The sequence below is a fragment of the Macaca fascicularis genome, chromosome 3, assembly GCF_037993035.2.
Source record: "Macaca fascicularis isolate 582-1 chromosome 3, T2T-MFA8v1.1".
Lineage (NCBI taxonomy): Eukaryota > Metazoa > Chordata > Mammalia > Primates > Cercopithecidae > Macaca > Macaca fascicularis.
Genome location: NC_088377.1, coordinates 153,795,009 through 153,821,180, shown reverse-complemented (window position 1 = coordinate 153,821,180; position 26,172 = coordinate 153,795,009). Strand labels below are relative to the sequence as shown.

Below are 26,172 nucleotides of genomic sequence, written 5' to 3'. Positions count from 1 at the left end.
TTGCAGTGAGCCAAGATTGTGCCACTGCACTCCAGCCTGGATGACAGAGTGACACTGTCAAAAAAAAAAAAAAAGTCACATTTGCTTAAAGAAAAGATCAAATGTGATAAAGTATCCTGGTGCAATTAGAAAGAGAATGGTGGTTGGGGTTGGAAATTTAGGAGTTTGAGTTGTTTCCCTTTGTGTTTTACACAGTGTATAACGATGGTTGTGTGCATGTTTCTTACTGTCCTTGACCTTGCATTTCCTGTTAAACAGGGGTAATATTTCCTGCCTGATCTCACTCAACCAGTATATATACAAAATGTCACGTAAATTTTAAGTCCTTGTTGAAGATGCTCAAAGTGGTAAACCTTAGCACTCAAAATAATATTGTTTCAGATTGTGATTACCATTTGTTCCCCAAAGAAAGCAGTCATCAATCTGAAGGTTAAACTTACTCAATGGTCATTGCAGCTAAACTGATCTCTGTTGCACTGTTAATAACAATGTTACATTCAATGGGAAATATCATCTTATATTTAAGAAAATGTTATTCTAGATGCAGTTTTAGAACTTGTATTGTGCCTGAAAGATAGGAATTATGCAAGAAAGGTATAAATATAAATTGATTTTTTTACTTTGAGTTTGTTGGCATACAGTAATTTGATCCTTTACTGAAAGTCTCTAAAATCTATATTTAAAAAAGTGGCATGACGAAGAACAATCTTCTCAGTGGGAGATATGCAATTTCATTTTGTTGTGGCTTGATTGTGGGGAGAGGTGAGACACATGAAGTAGAATTGAAAACAGAAAAAACTGTTTCTCTCCTGAAGATAAATTTGTTATATACGTTAAAACTTTTATAAAAATGTGTAGTTGTCATGAATATCTCTGACATTTGAAATAGTGATTAAAAAAACACCTTCATACAGTTACCTTTCCCTTTTTCCCAATTTAGTTAAGTTACATCTTGCTACTGAGAGCTTATGAATACCACACATTTTCTCCTGTAGACAAAGGAAAAACTGAGGATTTTTTTATGTTGAAGTGCAAAGTGTAATGCAGTGATTATAGATGTCTGCCTTAGCTATATTGTATCCTTGTTAATCAGGGATATTTGACTATATGGCTTTATAGAAATACAAGCCAATACTTCAGGATTAAATTTCAGTTCATACTTAAGAGCAAGCCTCAGAGAAGATACAAAAGCTAATACAACAGTCTGAACTGCTAAGGGGCATCTTCGTAAGGAAGACAGATTTTAAAATAACTAACTATAATTGAAAAGCCAAATAAAATAGGGTGTTAATAGAATTAGAAGAGGTTATTAATTTTGACAGGTGGCATACGGGAAACTTTTGGAAAATGTGGCAGTTGAGCAATGCCTTGAGGGATATGTATCTACATAGGTGGGGGTTGCCATTCCTAGTTCATGAAGTAGAATCCTGAAAGTACCTAACATACTTGACAAATGTGAGAAAAGTAATGTTTATACTACAGTGTAAACTTCACAAGGGCAGGGACCATTGCCTGTTTTATCCACTGCTATGTCAATAGTATTTATAAAATATCTGGTACAAGATAAATATTTGTTGCATAAATGAATTAATTGGACACTGGACAATTTAGGGAAAACACACTGGAAATGCAGTTTGAGCCTAGAAAACCTTAAGAACATGAAGACAATAAAGAACAGTGCAGGTTTTTGAAGAAGAGAACAGGGCCAGGCACAATGGATTGCTCTTGTAATTCCAGCACTTTGGGAGGCTGAGGTGGGAGGATCCCTTGAACCCAGGAGTTCGAGACCAACCTGGGCAATACAGTGAGATGCCATTGCTACAAAAGGATCACTTGACCCCAGGAAGCAGAGGTTGCAGTGAGCCACTGCACTCCAGCCTGGGTGACAGAGGGAGATCTTGTCAGAAAAAAAAGAAGTCATTTATGTTATTTATTAATATTAATAGATAACAATCAACTACTATTAATAGTAATATTAATTAATTTTAATAATCATTTAATATTAACATTCTGGAGGCAGTGTCAATTGCCTGAAGAGGTGAGTCTATAGACAAGGTAAGTATGAGTATGGATGTGGGACTTGGGACTCAGCTGGACCTGGTAGGATTTGACAAATGACTTAGCTATAGGAGTGAGAAAAAAAGAATCAATTAAATATGCTTCTAGAGATTTCCAAACTGAGTGACCAGGAGAATGGTGGTGTCATTATGTAATAAAAGGAGAACAGGCAAACAGCAAGTTTTAGGGGAGGAAAAAAATAAGTTCTGTTTTTAGGCATATTAAAGTGCGGACTGGAAATCCAAATGGAAAAGTTTCATATGAGGAAATACAGATTTGGGGTTCAGAAGTGAGCCAGGATGAAAGCTATGGATGAACTCAATTAATGAATATTTACTCTGCCTGCCTGCTCTGCACCAGCACTAACATTTAAGCCACAGGCATAACAGTGGTAGCTACACGGATGTGCATGCCCTGAACTGGGGATAAGATCTTGGGAAACATACGTACGCATATTTAAGAGAAAAGAGGGAAAAGAACCACTGGATGAGACTAAGCTAGACTGATGAGAAATAAGAGAATAATGCACCAAGATCAAGGGAGAATTTTTAAAGGAAGCCAAAGGGAAGTAGGTGTACAAGCTATTGAAATCCTTGAGAATCTTCCTAATTCTGTAGTTCCCTTCAGCATATGGATGAAAATGTTCAAAGAAGTGTCAAGTAGGAATCAAGCTCTTCAAAAAGAAAACTGGGAACACATACAAATCTTGTAAATGTCAAGAAACCAGTGAAATCTCAAAGAAAGTGGAAAAAGAAATATGGTTCTAGCATAAAATCTGCTACTGTAACTTTCAGTGAATCATTTAAACTCTATATACCTCCAGCCACTCACACAGAAAACAGAGTTTTGTTTGTTTGTTTAAAATGAGGTTTGGGGAAAAATAACAATATGAACTTAGGAGTATAGGGAGGACTAGGAAGGATGTTTACATATACAACACAGTTTCTGCCCTGAAGTTACAAAGTCATTTTGAATTAAGAGCAAACCATACAAAGGTACTTAAACTATATGCCTTTTACTTAGAGTTCCACATGAAAGAATAAATATTGAAGAATAATACATATGCAAATCATCATTAATGCAAATCAAGTCAGCAAATGCCCTACTAATACTCTAGTTTGAGGGTTCTTCCTCGTGGACTTGAGTTGAGATCCTCAAGTTGAGATTCTCAAGATCCTCAATTCAAGGTCCTTAAGTTGAAATACTGAGCTGGGGTCACTCAAACACTGACTACATTATACATCCATTATCATAAAGCAGTTTGATTAGTTTAAATTACATGTTTTAGAAACTAGACTGAAATTCTCATTGATAAAAAATTGTTTGATAAAGTATAAGTAGTAGCAACATAAGGAAACCACCACCAAGCTGTGGTAGAGTGAGGGACTTCAAAACCCTCTGGCTGTGTAATCTTCCTAGGATGAGTTCTTGCACACTATGGGCCAAGGGCATAAACATCTTCAAGAGCTCCAACGCATGATGAGAAAGCGCCTCTCAGAAATGGTATACCAGTTTACATTCTTAAAAGCAGCTGAAAAAGTACTTGTCTCTTAACATTCTTGCCACCATTTAGTACTATTATTTTCAAATCCTGTTAACTTGACAGAATAAGAAAAAGTATACCGTTACTTTTGTTTCATTTAATGATTTAGACTTCTTTCTGGACATGCTTCTCACTGATTTGTAAAGTTCTTTCTATGTAAAAGAGATAGATCCTATAATCATTGCTAACACCCACAGAAGAATCACCCACACTGACCTCATGCTTCCATGCTATGTAGCATAAAACTGTGATGAACTGGCTGATGGCAAATTCAGCCTGTCTTCCTGCTGCTTGGCAAGCTTTTTTTACTTTTTGTTGATCCTCTAATCAGAATTCCAGCGGCGGGCTATTGTAAACTGCCTCTGCTTTCCCTAAACTTCAATCCAAGCCTGAATCCCCTCCCTACACAGACTTGTCAGACCATGAGCACCCAGGACACAGAGATTCCCAGAGCCTAGAATAATAGTACCAGACACGTGAGGGGCCAAATAATTACTATGCTGGCATGGCATGGCTTAAAAGGCATGTATCTGGAACATTTGGTTTGAAACTCTAGCTGTGCACCTCATTCACTATGTGTTCCTGGGCAAATTAAGCTTCCTTAAGCTGCCACATTTTACTCATAAATAGAATGGCATTTAATAGCCACCTCACAGGGTGCTATGAAGCAAGAACCAAATACAAGGCATGGCTTGTGGCTGATCATCAGTCATTGTTAGCTTACTTCCAATCCCCAAGTTGGTCTGATCTTTCTCAGGGTTTGACAGCTTGAAATGGATTTATACACAGTTACATTTACTCTTTTCTTCATGCCACTGATGGGCAATGAGGGTACATTAATGGGTCTTTATTACTACAAAGTCAAGTTTCTGGCACTGAAGGATTTCCACAATTTAGCTCCATTTTACCTCTTCAAATTTATCTTATACTACTCCCCATAAAAAATGTTCCACCTAAGCCAGAGTAGACTTTTACTCGATTTTTCTGAATACACCTTGAACATTTAGATGCATATGTATCTTTCTTCCCTTCTCTACAACTCTCTTAACTATCCAAATCCTTCTCATTGTTAAGACACAGCATTATTACTATTATTTTTATTGGCTAATATTTGTTAAGTGCCTTCCGTGTGCCAGGCAGTGTTCTAAGTGTATTACATGTCACTTAATCTTCATAAGCCCAGCAAGATATTTTATCATTATCTCTACTACCAAGGTAAGAATACATATTTATCTTTCTTCTCCAGACTATACACTCTTGTGTATGCCTTGTACTCTTGTACTTCTTTGTACAGGCATCTAACTTAAGCAGAAATTCAATGAACATGTATGGATTAATTGCCTTTTTATTCTTATTTTGTTTCTGTAAGCTGGCATAATGCTCACTTTTATTAAATGTATTGCTTTATCAAACTGTAAAGTAAAAAAGGTAACTTAAATGCAGTATATGTAGGTATTTTTAGAGACCTAAGTCCATCTACAGACATATGGTAAAGATTCTGCATACTAAAGAACAAGAATGGCTGAAGTAGTAGGGTTTGAGTTCTTATAAATCAATCCTTGATGGCTTTTGATCATTCTTAAGGCCACGGTTAGCAACAGTGAGAAAATTCATGTAAATTGAAAATTACGAATAAGTGCACACAAATAACATTCATAAGACATGATAGTACATTTACCCTTGTTTTACATATTTCATAAGACACTGCTGTAAGGAGAGAAGAGAAACTCAGGAAGTCCTGTTTCTTTACTGCTGTTGCTGTACAGGAAAAGCATAACTTTTCTTACATATAAATCAGTATCCATCGGTATCACCTTCCCATACTGGAATAAAAAATCATTTGGGATGTCTACAAAATAAAACATGCTTCCAGGGACTTTCTTAAATTATATGACTATGGTAAATAGTATTTATTTTTCTCCTAGATCTCTTGAGGATATAGCACAAATATTTAAATCATCTCTCTCTTATAACATATTTAGCCAAGCCCAAAGATACAAGAAAGATTTATGAGAAATCACTAAAGGAACAGCAAGTCAACCTCAAGTAATAGTCGAGATTAAATTACAAATGATGAGAACCCATGTGCTTTTAAACAAAATTAACAATTAAAAACATTATTTTCTGATGAACTAATGGAAATAAAAATTTTCGGTTGGGCATGGTGGCTCACGCCTGTAATCCTAGCACTTTGGGAGGCCGAGGCGGGCGGATGACAAGGTCAGGAGATCGAGACCATCCTTGCTAACATGGTGAAACCCCGTTTCTACTGAAAATACAAAAAATTAGCCGGGCGTGGTGGCGGATGCCTGTAGTCCCAGTTACTCGGGAGGCTGAGGCAGAAGAATGGCATGAGCCCACGAAGCGGAGCTTGCAGTGAGCCGAGATCGCGCCATTGCACTTCAGCCTGGGCAACATAGTGAGGCTCCATCTCAAAAAATAAATAAATAAATAAATAAAATAAATAAGATAAAATAAAATAAAAATTTTCATGCTTGTATGTGCTATCATCTTTTTTAAAGGTTAAATATGCTGAGGTTTTCAAATTAGCTTGCTTATGGTTAAGGCTGAAAACCAGAAAGGCTACTATGTAGATTAAACCATATGCTTAATTCATAAAGGGAAATTAAAAAAACGCTAGTGCATAGCACATTCCAGTGAAGGGGAGAAAAAAAGGTTAATCAATTCAACTCAATTTTAGCTGAGGGCATTTTTCCACGACTACTGAACCCTAGCATGTGTCAGGCAGCTAAAATTACACTAAAATGTGTAAGTTCTGTTGTTATTTTAGAGATAATCCAGGAAGCAAAACAAAGCCAAAAATTCTCTCTGCATTTTCAACATAAAATGCTTTAATTTTCAGTCAAGTGTATACTTTTTTCTGTTTTAAGACCTTTTTGTATTGTCTCCTCTTTTACCTGTGTGAAAGTTTCCATAACAAAAAGTAAAAAAAAAAAGAAGAAAAAAAAAAGATTTTATATGTATTTATATGTATTTTCAAGACACTATTCACCCTTTAAAAACAATTCTTACCAGTCTCTGCTTCTGAAGCTCTTCTCTAAGAATTCTGTCTTCTGGTAAAACGTCACATAACAAAAAATAATTCTCTTGTTCTTCTGTTGAGAGATCAGGAAAACAAATCAGACAAAAGATATTTACCATTTTTTTCCCAGAAGGACTTATTTCGTAAAAATTACAGATGTGTGTGTCTATTAGGATCTCTTTGGCAAAGAACTGTTTTAGTTTTATTCGAGTTAGGCAAAATAAACACATCAATTTAATTTTCTCTATCATGAAAGTAAAAGCAATTCTAATATAAGACAGTAAGATTATTCCTTTGAATTTTTATACTGTAGGGAAAAGATGGTAGCCAGGATGTACACTTACCAAATGGAGCTGTGGAATTAATTCTTATCACACTACAAAAATCTGTGATAGGCTGTTCAGTGAACCTTTTCCTCCAATATAAAATGTACCTTAGAACAATACAAAATAAGGAATGATGAGAAGATTCAATACACTATTTGCTTTAGAATGACAGGAATCTATAAGCACATTCAATTATCCCAACGCATTAAATCAAATGTTAACTTAAAACAGCTTTTCTAGCAGTTTTTTGTGAATACAAAGGCAGTGGAGCATTATAGAAGTATCAAATAAAGATTTAATAAAAAGGAATTACCATGTAAGGGCATGAAAACAACCAAACTTTACTATCCCAAAATTCAATAAACAGACATATAGGAAAGTTAAAATGAAATATTTTTATGTGATAATGAATTTTTCTGAAATCGCATCTAAGTTTATGTGTCTTTAAAATGCAATAATGATTAAATAGGCTATGACACACACTCTGCAATAAAGAGAAAACTGAGTGGTTATCTTATATATCCAAAGAACAGAGGTCAGAAGAATAATGCAGTAAGAAACCAGTCTAAAATCAATATCAATATAATATAAGATAGAAAAGTTCCATATGTCCACACTGAGTCTGAAATGAGGCAAATTTAGACTTTGGAAAAATAGCCCAACTTACAATTTTTGTATCTAATGAGCAGAGTTAGAAGCAGCACACCAGCTAAATTAAAAACCAAAGCCTAACACCCAGACCTACATATGTGATGAAAGAGGGAGTAAGATGACAGGATTTAACAAGTGGTTCATCTTTCCATTTATCTAACAAGATTTATATTGGCAATTGCAGTCTCATTTATTGAATGGTACCAGGAAGAGAGTGTTATTTTCATAGAGAGAAAGGAAAAGGAAAGGTTGACTCTATAGCTCCCAATTTATCAGGTCACACAACTGAGGGATAAAACAAGTAACTTACACCAAAGAACCAAAAAAAACAAAAACAAAAACAAAACAAAACAAAAAAAAAAGAAATGGGACTTATTGAAATAGATGAAGAATATGGAAAGAGTAGAAATTTGGACATTTTAAATGGCTTGACGTAGCACATCTAGGAATGTTTTGGATATAATAGGTCCACAGTAAATGTTTTAAAGAAGAAGAGAGTTTGAAGATTCCTGTAAAGTTCTCTAAGTAGTCCCCAATTCCCAACATTTTGTCTCCTTTTTGTTATTAATTTTTTTCTTAACATTAATTTTCCAATACCATGGTGCTCTATGGAAAGGGCATTTGTGTATTAGAAGTCTGTGCTACAGAGCGGTCTGGGAGAAAGAGAGAAACATGACATGAGCTGACATCAAATAAAAATACACTGAACGAATATAGAATATGTAAGAAAAAGAAGTCAATGAATAGTGTATAAAAATAGAATCCCATGTGTAAGTTTTTCTTCTCCTGTACAACCGTACTGTTAACTTTGATGGGTAAGGGGTGAACGCTTTCCTTATAAAACAGTGCTAACTTTTATTCTAAGAGATCTTAAAATGGCAATCTTAAGCTCCCATTGAGCCTTAAACCACAAATACATAAATGATGTACCCTAATCTTTGGCTAACTCACTGGCTTCCATATTAGGAATCTCAGAAGTAGGCAAGTGCATATTGGATCCATCACAGCAGATAAATAGAGAAAAAGTACCTACAAAAGGCTGGGACATTATTTCCTTAGCCATCCTGGGCCAGCTTCAACACCTTGTACTCCTCAGTCTCCTACATGGCTACTCCTAGTCTCTCTATCTTTCCATTCCTTACTAGTTGCTTTCCCCACCACCCCATGGTAGAGAGGAAAAAAGGGGAAAGAGAAGACAAGAGGAGGCTTAAGAGAATAAAAATGAAAATCCTAGTCCTTTTCTTATTCCCCCCTCAGCACATTTTCCATTACAAAGTGGTGACAGGGATGAAGGAACACAGTATAACCTGTATTAGAGATGCCAGGAAGAGAAGATGTATTATTCTTCGAAACTGAAATATAGACATCTATTTTCACGATTAATCAAATTTATACATGGCAGAACCAGGTGCTAAGACAACTGTCTTCAAAAGACAGGAAGGCCAAGTTCCCTCTGGAGGTTCCTTATGGCTATTGCTTGAATACACCAAGGAGAGGATCGTCAGTCCTGGTTGCCACTCCATTGAGAACTATCTGGATGGTATCTTCTAGACAAAACGGAGAATAGTGGTCAGTCGTATATAACTGGTTCCATTTTGGGTCTACAGCCTGTTGAAAGGCAGTGATAATTCCTTGAATACATAGACTACTTTACTTTGGAAAATGTTCACAGTCTTAGAAAAGTATCTGTGTAAACCATGTGGAACAGATGACCAGGTAAGAGCTTGGATCCTCGTGAACAGACTGCTCTTTGAATTATTAAAGACTTTTTTTTTTTTTTTTTTTGAGATAAGATCTGGCTCTATTGCCTAGGCTGGAGTGCAATAGAGTGATCTCAGCTCTCGGCAACCTCTGCCTCCTGGGATCAAGACATCCTCCCACCTCAGCCTCCCCAGTAGCTGGGACTATAGGCACGCACCACGACACCCAACTAATTTTCCTTTTTGTAGAGATGGGGTTTCGTCATGTTGCCCAGGCGAGTCTTGAACTCATGAGCTCAAGCTATCTGCCCGCCTTGGCCTCCCAAAGTGCTGGGATTACAGGTGAGAGACACCGTGCCTGGCCAATGACTTTCTTTTTTCCTAATGGACAATCAATACTGTTCCTTGCTTATCTGCACAGATCTTATGCTAGAAGCAGTTTTGCTTTTTAAATTAAGACAGTGGTCAAAGTGTCATAGTTGATGTATTAATTACCACCCCAGAGGCAGGCAATGGTGAATAGAGAAGCAAGGACTTTGAATTCAAAGGTATGAACCTGAATTTAAAGTTATTTAATCTTTCTGAAACTCAGTTTATTCATATGCAAAATAAATTGATAATTAAATAGAATAATGCATGTAAAGCACACTGTCCAAAATTCTGGGTGTTTAATATATGACAATTATTACTATAAGAAAAAGTAACATATTTAAATAAGACTAAGGTAGTGAAGAATTTATGTTTATCCCAGTGAAATAATGAGACACACAACAAAAACAATAACATTTTAGCAAACATTTGATGAAAAAGACAAAATAGTTATATTAATAGTGTCAGAGGGCACATATAGGTGGCTAACGTGGTAGAAGAGAAGAATGATGATAGTGACAATAATGACAATTATTAGCAGCTACTATTTAATGAGTCCTTACTTGCCCAAGGTCAATTAAAATGTTAGAATTGAGATGTGAACTTTGTCTCTCTGACTCCAAGGCCAAACTCAGTCTTCTACAACACAGCTCCTCTAGTGTCATGTGGGGACAAATACTACAAGAAATGCAGAAAAGGGAAGGCAGGGACAGGAAAGAGCCCCTACTATTAAAGTTGTAATAGAGACTTGAAGCATTTTTTCCCCTCAGAGACCAATGAGGTCACATAGAATGCTTTTCGACAAGGCAGAACCAGAAGTACAGAAATGAAGTCTGAAGAGAAAGAGAATGTTTTCCCTTTCCGAAAGGCATACTACTTAACAGCAGCCCTCAGACTGAACTGCTCCTAAATTGCTACCTAAGGGCTGAAAATTGACACCAGCTGTTTGGGGCTGTTTTGGAATTGCTTAACCGGGTAGGAAAGGGTGCAGAGAAGTTCCTCTACAGAGGTAACAGGAGCCTGATTCCAATAGTCAGTGGGTCTCAGTCTCCAAAAACTTCTATGTTTGAGTACTGTCTCTTTAATGTCTGAAGAGAAGAATCACATGACATACTTATTTTCCATCAGAGTTTACTTCAAGGTGATATGCACAAGGGAAGAAATTACTGACATCAACTGACTTAAAATCACGGGGAGATTCTGTCTAGCAGAACCTCAGTTGCCCTCCTCAAATAGGAAGTGTTTTCCATGGGATAAAGCAGGCAATAGGTTAGTACAAGAGGAACAAAGTTGTCATTTGAGTGGTCTCTTCCTAACCAAAACTTGGGTGACAACAACATCAGAAAAAAAAAATCTGTTACAAAGTAAAATATAACCATAAACCACCATACAAATTAAACGTAAAATTAGGCATCATATCTTACTGTGGTATACTACAGACATCAACAACAACATATATTTTGACCTACGTCTAAATTTGAGTAAAGAAACATCCTAGTCATTAAACACATAATAGTGGTTTTTAAGCTTATAATTAAGAAGTGTCAATATATACGTTTCCTTTCAGATGGTATGGGCATTCAGATAAATTGTAATCAACTGAGTGATAGCATAAAGATAGCAGATCTTCAGTACATGCTTCTTGTGGCATTTTTTCCCACTCACTAGAACATATTGTTCAAATTTAAGAGATCACTTAGTACTTCTCTTCTGTATTTTTCCTACTTCTCTAGTTTACTGAAAGCTACAATTGCAGCTACTCAATATATAAAGGCCACTAAGAAATAACATGTGGTAGGAACTCTATTTGGATAAGTTATCAAAGTATTTCAGACTTCATTAAAAATCCATAAAAATAATTACTAGGTCATCAGCAAATACTTTTTTTCTTCCAAAGAAACTTCAAATCATCTCATGGAATTGTCTCACAAAAAATTCTGTTGCAATATCTTGCCTGCCCAGCCCCCTGCAATTGGTATGGTTATTGACATAGGCAAAAAGGTTTGAAATATGGTTGTTAATTAAGTAGCAGTGAATGTGTGGAATTTAATATAAAAAAGGGTAAGAAATAAGAGGTTAACATTTATTTTCCAGAGCAATTTTATCTACTGAATAAAGCTAGCAAATAGCTCAGTATAAATAACTATGTTAAATGGACTCAATGGAAAGATTTTTATTTTTGTTTTTATTTCTTCTGCCCCAGGAAGTTTTATTGTTATTTTGTTTCATAAATAAACAAATATAGCATGAAAACTTATAGCTTACTTCTTGCAAACCACCAGGTAAGGCCATCTCTTATTACCACTTTTATTACTTATGTACTCAGAAGTAACAATTCCTCTTGAGTTCTGAGTGAATGTGTTCATGCCAACTGAACCTCTCATGTTCCCTCCTCCCAACCCTATACCTTATATCTTGTCTTCTAAAATTAGAAACAAGTTACATGATATTGAGAAGATTCCAACTTAATTTTGATCATAACAATCAATACTTGGATTGTTTGGGAGAGGAATTTTTAGTTTCCTTAAGTAGTAGGAGGTTATTATCTAAAGAAGACTGGATATAGTCAAAGGTATTTAAAAGCAACAGAGTTTACTCAGATATATGCCTGATTAATTAGAATTAATCACATTTTTACTTGCTGAGAGTGCAAATTTTACTTAATTAGAAGGACAGCTGACAAGGAAAATCTAGGTATCCATATTTCAAATACATGTTAATGATACGCTTTAGAAAGTACTTATATCAGATATGCATCCTTTTCTTTTTAATTAAAGCATCCATTTTACTGTATATCTGCATTTAAAGCATGAATAATCCCAACACTTAATTACTGACTCCTAAGTCCCAAGACCTAGTAAATAATTCAATTTTCTTGCCCACGTATGGATAATAGGACAATGACATTAGTAACAATGATACAAATAGACAGATTGATTAGTACAAATAGAGCTACTTAACTATGATACATATGCACAATGGAGAATACAAACTCTGATTCAGACATTCCTCACATACTTCAGTGGCAGAGGAGAAAGAAAAATCTTAAACTATTCAATTACCACTGGTAGTTAATAATATTCTTCTGCAATTCCTGAAGGACAATTTGTGTTTATATGATAAAAGGGAATAAAAGAATAGTTTCATGGCCAGGCACGATGGCTCACACCTGTAATCCCAACACTTTGGGAGAGCGAGGTGGGTGGATTACTTGAGCCCAGGAGTTCTAGACCAGCCTGGGCAACATGGTGAAGCCACAAAAATTTAAAAACATAAAAAATTAGCCAGGGGTAGTGGTGCAGGCCTGTAGTCCCAGCTACTCGGGAGGCTGAGGTGGGAGGATTGTTTGAGCCAGGGAGGCGGAGGTTGTACTGAGCCGAGGTCGTGGCACCGCACTCCAGCCAGGACTCGAAAAGAAAAATAAAGATTTTGCATTAAAGAAAAGCTGACTAATAGAAGCCTTGGGAAAGAATAACCCATGTAATATTTCTTTCAGTGGTTGAGTATGAATTAGAAGATCTCTACCCTAAGAAGTGTCTCAAACAAAATCAACAGATCTAACTACATATAACTGGGTTGCATATATAACAAAGCTCCCAGAATACTCCGAGAATGAAGACATACACACACATATATTTTAATTGAGAATAAAGAATAACAAATGATAATGAGGAGCAGAGAGTATGTCCTACGAAAGCATGTAAGGAATTAGTTTATTTTACCAGTTGGCAACATATATCACTCAATTAACTCTCCTCCTATCTCTGCTCCCTGATAAGGCAACACCAAAATGTATTCAAAAATAGTAGTGCTGAGTCGATATAAGGCAACATACACAGAAGGCACACAGTAAATATTCAGTATTGGTGCTAGGCAGCGGGAAGAACATAAGGACAAAGATGAAGGCTAGAGAACAGTTATCATTACCTCTGTGGGTATGCTGGCTATACCAACTTAAACCATCTTCCAAAAGTTTAGATTATGTAGAACCTTGAATGAAATTTTCTCAAAAGCTACATTTTACAAATGATAATTAGGTTTTTAGATTAGCATGAATACAAACAGAAGACTCAAACAATAGTTGTGGAAAACTAAGATTTCAAATATACCTTTGGTAATAAAAATACAAATAAAATTTTGCATTTTATCTAATACTTATCAGGTACACATTATGTCTCAGGCACTAGCAGATGCTACACATACTCTTATTCTTCTTTTTCTTTCTTTTTTTTTTTTTTTTAAAAGAAAGGCAGACTGCCACATGCAGCACCTCATTTGGATGTGTCTGGAATCTTGGAAGCTTGACTACCCTATGTTCTCCTACAAATGGACTTGAGAGCTTGTCTGGAGGTTCCAGCAGGGAAGCGCAGCTACTCGTATACCTTGACCAAAGACTGGTCCTCTTCTAGCAGGGATGGTTGTCCTCTTTGAGAACACAGCTTTGAGAGGCATGAACACGGAGTGGTGAGGGAGGAAGAGGACAGCCACTTAGCCAGCCAGATCAGTTGAATCAACCTTAGCGATTAATGGGGTGACAGATGTCGCAGCCAGATCGCCCTCACATTCCATACTTTGTTTTATGTAATATTCAATAACCGTGAGGGCTGGTGTTACCCTCATTTTATAGATGAAAAAACCAATGCTTAGAGTAGTTAGGCAGCTTGCAGGAAATCACAAGATTAGGAAGTGTGAAAACCTGCACTCAACCCCAGGTTGCCTACTTTCATAGTCAGCTCTTAATAATACAGCTTGCTGTTCTGCAAGACCTATCGTGAGAAAGAAGTTGTTTGCTAGGAGTGTTTTATATGGCCTGGGAGAAACAGAGTTTAGATGCAGGGGTATTGAATGTCTGGGCTACTACAATGTTTTATGGGGAAATCAGGACAGAATACCTCAAAATGGGATGTTACCAGATACACCAAATTTAATGCTTTCAGTAACTGTATAGGGAAGGTATTTCTCTTCGACAACTACTTCCAGAAATTATAAATTGGGATAAAAGGAATCAACCTCATCACAACACTTAAACTGAGATTTGTTTGGGCAATATCCTTTCGGCTTGAAAGGATCCAAGGATCCCATTCCCAAACACTGCCTTTTCAGTGTCCTGTTGCCAAGTCTATTCTGGAATTACTGGAAGGACCCACTCAGAGAATGTCTATGGCCTAAAACATGAGACATAATCTGGGAGACATCAATAAGATCTACAATGTCATGGAATGCTGCAAAGGGGGTATTACCTACTCTTTGGAAAGTTCATCTCTTTAGAGAAAATAAATTAGTGGCCAGGCGCAGTGGCTCAAGCCTGTAATCCCAGCACTTTGGGAGGCCAAGATGGGTGGATCACGAGGTCAGGAGATCGAGACCATCCTGGCTAACACGGTGAAACCCCGTCTCTACTAAAAAAAATACAAAAAAAAAAACCCAGCCGGGCGAGGTGGCGGACGCCTGTAGTCCCAGCTACTCGGGAGGCTGAGGCAGGAGAATGGTGTAAACCCGGGAGGCAGAGCTTGCAGTGAGCCAAGATCCGGCCACTGCACTCCAGCCTGGGCGACACAGCGAGACTCCGTCTCAAAAAAAAAAAAAAAAAAAAAAAAAAAACCATTAGTATGTGATATTCTCAAACTTACAGATGCAAGAAAAATAATGCAAAGATATTTTTTAAAGTCTAAAAGAAGTTGGCTGGGTGCAGTGGCTCATGACTAATCCCAGCACTGTGGGAGGCCGAGGCGGGCAGATCACCTGAGCTCAGGAGTTCGAGACAGGCCTGGCCAACATGGTGAAACTCTATCTCTACTAAAAATACAAAAATTAGCTGGGCATGGTGGCAGGTGCCTGTAATCCCAGCTACTTGGGAGGCTGAGGCAAGAGAATCATTTGAACATGGGAGGCAGAGGTTGCAATGAGCTGAGATCGTGCCACTGCACTCTGGTCTGGCTGACAACAGTGAAACTCTGTCTCAAAAAACAAAAACAAAAACAAAAACAAAAAAATCTCAGAAGTACAAAAGAGTTGTAACGTTCTTTTTTAAGTGTAAGGAGAAACCTGAAAATGAATATGAATTTTCATATTTGTATAGGAATTATTTTATTTATAGATTATGCCACTCCTTTAATAAACAATACATTTAATTCTCTTTCTTAAGAGACAGGGTCTCATTCTGTCACCCAGGCTGGAGCGCAATGGTATAACCATAACTCCCTGCAGCCTCGAACTCCCGGGTGCAAGCAGCCCTCCTGCCTCAACCTCCCAAGTAGCTGGAACTACAGGTGCATGTCATTGAGCCTAGCTAATTTAAAAAAATTTTTTTTAGAGCTGGCATCTTGAACTCCTGGCCTCAGGTGATCCTTCCACCTTGGCCTCCCAAAGTACTAGGATTACAGACATGAGCCACCACACCTGGTCAAATTTAATTCTTTTAAGGACAAAAACAAAACTTACCTTCGGAAATCAGCAACTAACTTGATATCAGCTATGACAATCTTATGCTCAATAATCATGTGCTTCAGAAGTTTGTCTTGTTCAGCCACAGGAAAATGTTCTTCACAGAAAATACAAGGCACAGATGGAGAACCTTCTAAAGTGGTGGTGCCACCTGGACTTTCTGGCAGGGAAAGCGGCTCCAGGATACAATCCTTACTGTCTGGAAGAGACCAAAAGAAAAAAAAAAGAAAGAAAAGCTGAAACCAACTCTTCATATGGATGATTTCCCACCTCCTGCATTAAAAACATCCTAAAGATATTTACATGTCTCCAAAAGGAAAAATACATAGTGCTAGAGAGTAGGATACTTTATTATTATTTTAAACAGCATTTGCAGCCCAGAGGCAGGGAGTATTGCAAAGCAGCTCAAACTCCTCATTTGCTTGCTTGAATAGGGGAAACCCATTTGTCAGGGCAGCTGTTCAAGCCTTCTTCTTGGACGCTGGCCAATGGCAGCAATTCCTGGGGTACTTGCAAGGGGGAAGGCTGCAACACTCTGGGTTAAGGTTCTAAGGCTCAATTGTGACCTACGGCTGAAAATCATCACACCAAGGGAAGTAAATGGTATACATTAAGGCTACAGATGATGCCAGGCCTGTCTTTTAAGCTGCTTCCCGTCGTACCTGCAAACTCTTTCCTGTTTCTTGATTATTTGTCACAAAGAAGAACAAAGCTCTCACACTGGGTAGACACAGTATGTGCTAGGTGGCCCTCATGGCAATTTTCTATGTTGATTTATGTTTATCATTTGCCTATCATACAAGTATGTATTCAGGCTTCTGTGAACATAGATGACTGCTCAATCACTAGACATATGTAATGTGGTAAACATTTTTCCTGTCTATATTATGCCTGTTCCTAACATCATCTACAGTATCTTTAAGAGCTGAAGTGTGTAAAGTCTATGTCTCTCATTTCAGAGCCTAAAACCACAGCCAGTTGTGACAGTAGCCTCCTTTAGTCTGCCAGAGTGGACGTCTAGACCTGTCACCTTATACAGGCTATTTAGTAGTTAGTAATCAGGAAACTGGGGTAAACAAACTAGGGTAAGGCCTCTGGCATTTGCAGAAGGGCAGGCAACCTTCAGAAAGAAAAGAACTTTCTTCAGAAAGAAAGACCCAAAAACTATGCCACAGACAAATTTTTAGAATTAGGTTAATATTAGTTCTCCCATTAAAGTTTCCTACTCTTTTCTTTATCGTCTTTTTAAAGGCATTCTTAATTTATGAATTAATTGAATCAGTCACTGGTACACTGGTGACCATGGCTTAAGAATTATATAAGTGCGGGGGCTCACACCTGTAATCCCAGCACTTTGGGAGGCCGAGGTGGGAGGATCACGACGTCAGGAGTTCAAGACCAGCCTGGCCAACATGGTGAAACCCCGTCTCTACTAAAAATACAAAAAATTAGCCGAGTTTGGTGGCGTGTGCCTGTAATCCCAGTTACTGGGGAGGCTGAGGCAGAAGAGTTGCTTGAACCTGGGAGGTAAAGGCTGCAGTGAGCCTAGATGGCGCCATTGCACTCCAACCTGGGTGACAGGGCGAGACTCTGTTAAAAAAAAAAAAGTTTCCTATTTTTCTTACTTTATCTTCTTTTTAAAAGCATTCTTAATTAATGAATTAATTGAATCGGTCACTGGTATACTGGTGACCATGGTTTAAGAATTATGTAAGTGTGGTGGCTCACGCCTATAATCCCAGCACTTTGGGAGGCAGAGGCGGGTGGATCACAAGGTCAAGAGATCGAGACCATCCTGGCCAGCATGGTGAAACCCCGTTTCTACTAAAAAAATACAAAAATAAGCTGGGTGTGGTGGTGCACACCTGTAGTCCTAGCTACTCAGGAGGCTGAGGCAGGAGAATCGCTTGAATCCAGGAGGTGGAGGTTTCAGTGAGCAGAGATTGCATCACTGCACTCCAGCCTGGTGACACAGCAAGACTCTGTCTCAAAAAAAAAAAAAATAAATAAAAGGATTATATAAGCAATGTAAGAGGGCAGCATTCATTCATTAACTTAACAAAAATCAACTGACTATCTACTGAGATGCTCAATGTTGTATGATATGGTCATTGCCACCAAGGTTAAACTGCTCATAGTCTGTTTGAAGGTACAAGTAAAAAATATAAAGAGATGGAGAATGTACAGGGTTTACAGGAGCAGGGGTTGGGGGAGTCACTTAACTGAGCTGGAGAAGAAAGATGTCCCATAGAAGAGGGCTTCTAATACATCACTCAAACATACTCTAGTCACATTAAAGTATGCTAAATCAAACTGTTTATCCTTGTTCACAAAATTAATATCAGATAAGGTGAGAACACATAGGATATACATGACAGCAGGGAGACTATTTAAAATACATAAGCCCTTTAGAAGCACTATTAACAAAACTGGTGTTATCAATTACTGTATTTATTAAATTAGGTAATGAAATCAAGGAGTTCTGGAATTTCTATAGTTCTTCAGTTGTAGGTTATATTTTTTAGTAGTAGGTTAACTTTCGTAGGAATTTAAACTCAAATGTGAAAAACAGAATGGGGGAAAGAGAGATAAGTAATATACTTACGAAACTCTATGATAGTATTTTACATCCACTAGTATATAGCTACAAAAGGCAGCATATTCTAAATAAAGGTAATATTAGTAAATATTACCTGCCGTGTAGGAAATAACAAATACTATATTACATCCTTTCCACAAATTTAGTTGAGATATATAGAAATTTACTGGTTTGACTGCTGAAAACAAGCCTATGGTATTTATAATCATCATCAACAGCATAACTAACATTTATCAGCTACTTGCTATTTGCAAATAACCTGCAAAGTGTATTAGGACATTTTCCTAATTAATTCTAATTATCTTATTATCCAATCTTCCAGATGAGAGAATTAATATTTAGAAAACTTAACTAACTTTTCAAAGTCAAAATGTTAGTCAGTAGCCTAAACATTACGAGTTGAGCCTAAACTCAAACACTATGCTATTCTGCTCCCTGTACCAAATGGCATTTCTCCAACTGTTTCTTCTTTAGTATGTATGTTTGGTGCTGTGAATTTATATATATACATTTATAAGCTACTTTGTATTTATATGTATTCTGCCAATGTCCTTCAGTCTCCATGATACCCCATAGTAATTCTTATACAAATCTCAATGGCCCACATTGTCCAAAAATCGCTAGAGTACAGTTCATCTCCATAATTTTCCTTATTTTTTCCCAAGGCTTTATTGCAATCTCTCTATTATTCCTCTGTGGTTCATCTGTTTTTCCCTTTTGTATGTCTAATGCTCAATTTCTTTTTTTTCAAATTATTCCTAAGAGAATGGACCTAAATATTCACACATACCAGAACCAAACTGCCTGTGGTTACTGCAAAGGTCTAGAAACAAAATCATGACTATGCAAATTTCATGCATGAGAAACTTGTGGTTTGGGAGGTATTAAGTTGTATTTCCCGGCTTGAGTTACTATGTAACAGAGTCTCACTCTGTTGCCCATGCTGGAGTGCGGGGGCAAAATCTCAGCTCACTGCAACCTCCGCCTCCCGGGTTCAAGCGATTCTCCTGCGTCAGCCTCCCGAGTAGCTGGGATTACAGGTTACTATGCCTGGCTAATTTTTGTATTTTCAGTAGAGACCAGGTTTCGCCGGCCTGGCTGGTCTCAAACTCCTGAACTTAAGTGAGCCTCCCACCTCGGTCTCTCAAAGTGCTGGGATTATAGGTGTGAGCCACTGCACCCAGCCAGAAAATAAGTTTTAATAGAACATTTTTAGATAAAAAGATTTTATAGTTTTCTGATTCCCAAATGATTTTTTGGCACCTTGCTCAAAATTATAACAGCATTGATCATACGGAGCAATTTGTTTATCTCTTCGTCTTCTTTGCCCCACTTCAGGTTGTTAGCCCTTAGACGGCAAAGTAAGTTCTAGTTGACTTTATTTACCTGACATGTATACTGAATTAACCCGCTACCCCACTATGATTAACATAATCATTGTGTATTTATTTTGTGCCAGGCATTGTTAACAACGTCACATGTACGCTATTAACTCAACCCTCACAATAACCCTATGAAGGAGATTCCACTTCCACCCCTGTTTTACAGATGAAGGAACTGAGGGTGTGAGAGGTGAAATGACCTGCCTGCAGCTATCAAGTGATGAAGCCAGGGTTTGAATCCAAGCAGTCTTGCTTACGTGTCAGCACTCCTAACCAATACATAAGAGTTTAGATCATTTCCTACAGGAAGTAAAGCCACTTATGTTCTAAACTGATACAAGAATGGACTGGAAAGAGGCAGATCTCAATCTAGGGAGACCAGTTGGGAAACTACTGCAGTGTCTAAGCCTGAGGGCTTGTCTGAGGCAGCAACAATAGCAGTGGATAGAGGAGAGAAGAGGGATAGAGGTTAAATGTACAGTTCTTGATTACTGTATGGCTACAGGGAGTGAAGGAGAAGCCTCCCATGTTCCTGGCTGGGGAGACAGCACAAAATGAAGTGCCAGTCACCAGTCAAGGAATACATGTACAGAAGCAGGTTTTGTTTGTCTTATAGCAGGGAAGGATAATGAATTATATTTTAAATGTAGTCACTTGATCTGTTCAGAAGTTAGATATTCCTTTTATGTCTGATAGATAAGGGCAGCACAGACTGGTGTCTTATGTGATGCATTTGTACTGTTCTGTCTGCCAGGCCCCTCTCCAGGTTCTCCTGTGGGCTTGGCCCACCCCATCTCTCCATGCCCAACAAGAACAAATATCTTTGTTGTAATTAATTATTTACATGTATACCTCTATTACTATGCTAGTCTGTGAACTCCTTAAGGTCAAGGACTAAGTCTTACTTATTCTCATACAGCTGGTATAGAATACAGTGGCCTGGCTGGGTGTGGTGGCTCATACCTGTAAGCCCAGCACTTTAGGAGGCCGAGGTGGGCAGATCACGAGGTCAGGAGTTTGAGACCACCCTGGCCAACACGGTGAAATCCCGTCTCTACTAAAAACACAAAAATTAGCAGGACATGGTGGTGCAAGCCTGTAATCCCAGCTACTCAGGAGGCTGAGGCAGGAGAACTGCTTGAACCCAGGAGGGGGAGGTTGCAGTGAGCCGACATCATGCCATTGCACTCCAGCCTGGGTGACAGCAAGACTCCGTCTTGAAAGAAAGAAAAGAAATAATAAAATAAAAATAAATAAAAAAAGAATCCAGTGGCCTGGAATAGCTGAAATAGTTATCGAATGGCTGGTATTTGATAAGTATTTGCTGAATGAAGACATGAAAGAATAAATAATGGACCAAAGGTACTCAGTTTCTAGGAAAGTCCTGTTTCAGGGAACACCTGTGGCTGTCTTTAGAGGAACTTTCTCTGCCTGTGATTGAGGGTAGTTCAACTATATTTACAGCCAGATGTTTAGTGCTATGGGCCTTGGTATAACAGGCCCACTAGTAAATAACAAGCAATGATGTAAAAATTACATTGAATTCTAAGATAATAAATACTGCTGAGAGTAATAAAAGTATGTTACATTTAATTTGAAAATTTTGAATTCTTTTTTCACTCTTCATGTAAGTATACTCCCTAGTAAGCAAGCAACAGTGGCATTTGGAATTCAGAGTAAGTAATACCACTCTACCAGAGGATGTTTATGTGAGATAGACCTGAATCCTGAATATATTTTAGCTAAGAGCAGTGGTTTCCAAATTTGAGTTTTATCACCTGGAGAGCTTTTTTAAAAATACTGACTTCAAGACCTTACTGTAGACTTAGAAAATGTAATTTTTACCAAGTAGTCCCTAGACCACTGCCTGGAAATCAGTGGTTCAGAGGATGATAACACGAGGATTGTGTGAATATCTTGATCATGTAACAGTGTGGGTATTTTAAACCTAAGGAAAAGTCCCTAAATTAGGTGACATGGCCTTGTTTCAAGGCTTATTTGATAGTCATTCTGTCCAACAGAGAATCTCTAAATTACTGAGCAATGGACCAGCAAACATAATTCAGTAAGATTTGTCTGACAGATTACTTCCAGCTGTCACTGCAAGTGTCACATTTATATCTTACTCCATGTTAAAGACAATAGAGGCTGGGTGCAGTGGCTCATGCCTGTAATCCCAGCACTTTGGAAGGCTGAGGTGAGTGGATTACTTGAGGTCAGGAGTTCAAGACCAGCCCAGCCACATGGTGAAACCCCATCTCCACTACAAACACAAAAAAATTAGCCGGGCATGGTGGTGGGCGCCTGCAGTCCCAGCTACTTGGGAAGCTGAGGCAGGAGAATTGCTTGAACCCAAGGGGCAGAAGTTGCAGTGAGCTGAGACTGTGTCACTGCACTCCAGTCTGGGTGACAGAGTGAGACTTGTTATCAAAAAACAAAAAAACCCAAAACAAACAAACAAAAAAAAACCCCAAAAAACCACCACCAACAACAAAAGACAATAGATACAGAAATATATAATCCTCTGCCACAGGGACCTTGAACCCTAAAATACAAAAGGAAGTAAATCACATCTATCCTATCTCCTTTTAGCAAAGAGGCAAACATCTTGGAAATTTTGGTTTGGTCCCAGATCCACTTTGCACATGTGTTACACATTAACAACAAATTATCTGCTCTAGTTCTCACTTTGAACAGCAACTCTGTTCAAATGAACTGTAAAAAAACACCATTCCAAGGAAGGTGAATTTTTGAGGAGATTCTATGCTGATTATTAACATTTTTATTGATTCTGGGGAAGACCCTCAAAGTGTCAAATTATTATTCTAGGGAAGCGCTTCTCAAAGTTCTTCAGTGAGCACATAAATCACTTGGAGGTTTTGTTAAACTGCAGATCCTGATTCAGTAGGTGTAATGACCATGGAAATGCGCCATTCAAAGCTCCTGCTGCCATGAGCATAATTGACAAGAGGACCTCAGGTGTGGTGCCCTGAAATCCCATTTGCACTGAAGCTAAGCCTCCCACAGGCTGCTCTGAGTCAATGAAAAGGGATTAATATCCAGCATGCAGCTGACCCTCGAAAAACAAGAATTTGAACTATGCACATCCACTTAGGAATTTATTTCAATAGAAGTTTATATCTAGTGTGCCCATCTCTCCTGCCTCCCCTTCCACCTTGTCCATATCTTCAGCCTCAGCCACCCCTGAAACAGCACAACCAATCCATCCTCCTCCTCAGCCTACTCAATCGGAAGACAATGAGGATGAAGACCTTTATGATGATGCACTTCCACTTCATGGGTAGTAAATATATTTTCTCTTCCTTATGTTTTTAAAAAAATTTCTTTTCTCTAGCTTATTTTATTGTTAGAAATACGGTATATATTCTATACGGTATATACAAATACATACAAAATACATGTGAATTGACTGGTACATTCCAGTCAACAGTAGACTCCAAGTAGTTACATTTTGAGGGAGTAAAAAGTTATATATAAGATTTTCGGCCAGGCGCGGTGGCTCAAGCCTGTAATCCCAGCACTCTGGGAGGCCGAGACGGGCGGATCACAAGGTCAGGAGATCGAGACCATCCTGGCTAGCACGGTGAAACCCCGTCTCTACTAAAAAATACAAAAAACTAGCTGGGCGCGGTGGCGGGCGCCTGTAGTTCCAGCTACTCGGGAGGCTGAGGCAGGAGAATGGCGTAAACCCGGGAGGCGGAGCTTGCAGTGAGCTAAGATCCGGCCACTGCACTCCAGCCTGGGCGACAGAGCGAGACTCCGTCTCAAAAAAAAGAAAAAAAAAAAAAAATTTTTCGACTGGGCAGGGAGCTGGTGACCCTAATCCCCGAATTGTTCAAGGGTCAACTGTATATTAAAACCTACAACTCAATAGCAAAAAGCCCAAATAAACCAGATTAAAAAATAAGCAAAGGACTGGAATAGACATTTCTTCAAAGAAGACATACGAACATCCAATAGGTATATGAAAAGGTGCTAATCACCAGGGAAATGGAAATCAAAACCACAATGAGATATCATCTTGTACCTCCCAAGGTGGCCATTATTAAAAAAAATCCAGAAAGTCACATGTGTTGGCAAGGATGTAGAGACACTGACAACCTTGTGTACTGTTGGTGGGAATGTAAAGTGATGCACCTTATGCTATCAAAACCAATTTGGAGGTTCTTCAAAAAATTAAAAATAGAACTATCATATGAGCCAGCCGTCACACTTCTGGTTATTTATCCAAAAGAACTGAAAACAAGATCTCAAAGAAATAATTGTACTTTTATGTTCATTGAAGCATTACTCAGAATAGCCAAGAGGTAGAAATAGTAGATGTATGGACAAAGATAATATAGTATTTAAATACAATGAATAGTATTCAGCCTTAAAAAGGAATGAACCTTGAAGATATTATAAGAGAAATAAGCCAGTCACAGAAGGAAAACGACCTACACGATTCTACTTATATGAGGTATGTGGTCAAACTTACTGAAGCAGAAAGTAGAATGGTGGTTGCCAGGGCTGGGGAGAGTGGGGAAAAGGGGAATTACTGTTTCATGAGTATGGAATTTCAGTAATGGAAGATGAAAAAGTTCTAGAGATCTGTTGTACAATAATGTATATATACTTAATACTAGTGTACATTCAAAAATTTGTGAAGAGGATAGATTTCATGTTATATATTTTTTTTTAACCATAATTTTAAAAAATGGAGAGGAGGAGAGAAAAGTCAGATGACTTTAGTCAAGGCTGGAGGAATCATGGTCCCATTACTTTCCATTAACCAACCCTATTTATTTTAACCTCTCTTAGCCTGTTTCCACAACATAAAATGAATTAATCAAAATGTCCACCTGACAGAGTGTTCCACCCAACAGAGATTGTTCTAAGTGTTAAACAAGGAAATCAATGTAAAGCACATGAGTGTCTGACACATGCTCAATTATAGGTTAGTTCCTATTACTAATCCTGGTAATAATGAGAATGGTTTTATGTTTGAGGATGAAGAGAGATGGGCATCATATGCACGGATATCTATTAGCAATTCCTATGGATTAATTCAAAATACACATTCTAGGGCCCCAACACAGATATAAAGAATTAAATCACACAAGAGTGAAGCCCAGGTTAGGTTGTGCAAAAGTAATTGTGGTTTTTGCCATCACTTTCAATAAAACAGAATAAGCCTACTTCCCAGCTATCTACTCTTAGGTCCTGACTATACTGTTGAAATTCTAAGGCTTTTGCACTCTGTTCATCACTTTGCCATTTCTGCAGAACATTAAATTAAGAGAAAAGGGAGAAAACACAAGGAAATTTTTGATAATAGACATAAAGGAAAGTGAGGGGATTTATATGGATAGCCTCAGTTTTCTAAGCATATGAGATAAGCTCCATCCATATTTAACCCAAGACAAGGGTTAAAAAAAGGGGGAAAGATTTGGAACTACCACTATGGAGAATGCAACTGAGACAAAAGATAAAAAACAAATGATCCTACAACAGTCCTGAAGGCCTAGCTAAGTTAGCCTGCTGCGTTACTTTTAGTCAAACATATGTTTTAGCAATAGATTTGTATTTGGTGCCTAAAAGAGACTGATTTTTTTTTTTTTTTTACAATATCTATACTGGGTTTTCAAACTATGTATTTCTATATAAACACATACACATAAATAAATATAATGATAAGACAAACAGGCTATGTTAAAATCATAACCTGATGCTGCTCAACATAACTTTCTGTGATGAAGAAAATGCTCTACACCTACTCTGTCCAACAACGCTATTAAGCATATGTGGCGGTTCAGCATTTAAAACGTGAATAGTGAGACTCGGGAATTGAATTTAAATTTAAATTTAAATAGCCACATGTGGCTATTGACTAGTCTATTAGACAAGACAGATGGAATTTATGCAGATGTTCTTAACCCGAGGTCAGTGGGTACTTGATTCAGAGACTGGGGTTTCGGGAGTTCAGTGGGAAACTATATCAATACCGTGTGTAGTGAATTTTTTCTGGGAAGAAAGTCTCTTGATTTAATATTAATG

The 26,172-nt window shown here is 37.8% G+C and overlaps 1 protein-coding gene across 3 annotated transcripts in view; it reads right to left on the bottom strand.

Moving 5' to 3' along the window:
• ZNF277 (zinc finger protein 277) overlaps positions 1-26,172 on the bottom strand; it is a 143,511-nt gene that overhangs the window by 41,811 nt on the left and 75,528 nt on the right. For 2 of the 3 annotated variants that reach the window (XR_012432798.1, XM_005550547.5), the window contains exons 2-4: positions 16,132-16,333; positions 6,989-7,077; positions 6,635-6,717 (exon numbers count right to left, since the gene is read on the bottom strand). Coding sequence is in view for 2 of the 3 variants with exons in the window: in XM_005550547.5 (XP_005550604.3) it covers positions 6,635-6,717; positions 6,989-7,077; positions 16,132-16,333 (374 nt within the window). In the remaining variant the exon portion in view is untranslated. The remainder of the gene's footprint in view (positions 1-6,634; positions 6,718-6,988; positions 7,078-16,131; positions 16,334-26,172) is intronic. The other variant, XM_005550548.5, reaches the window with a different exon arrangement.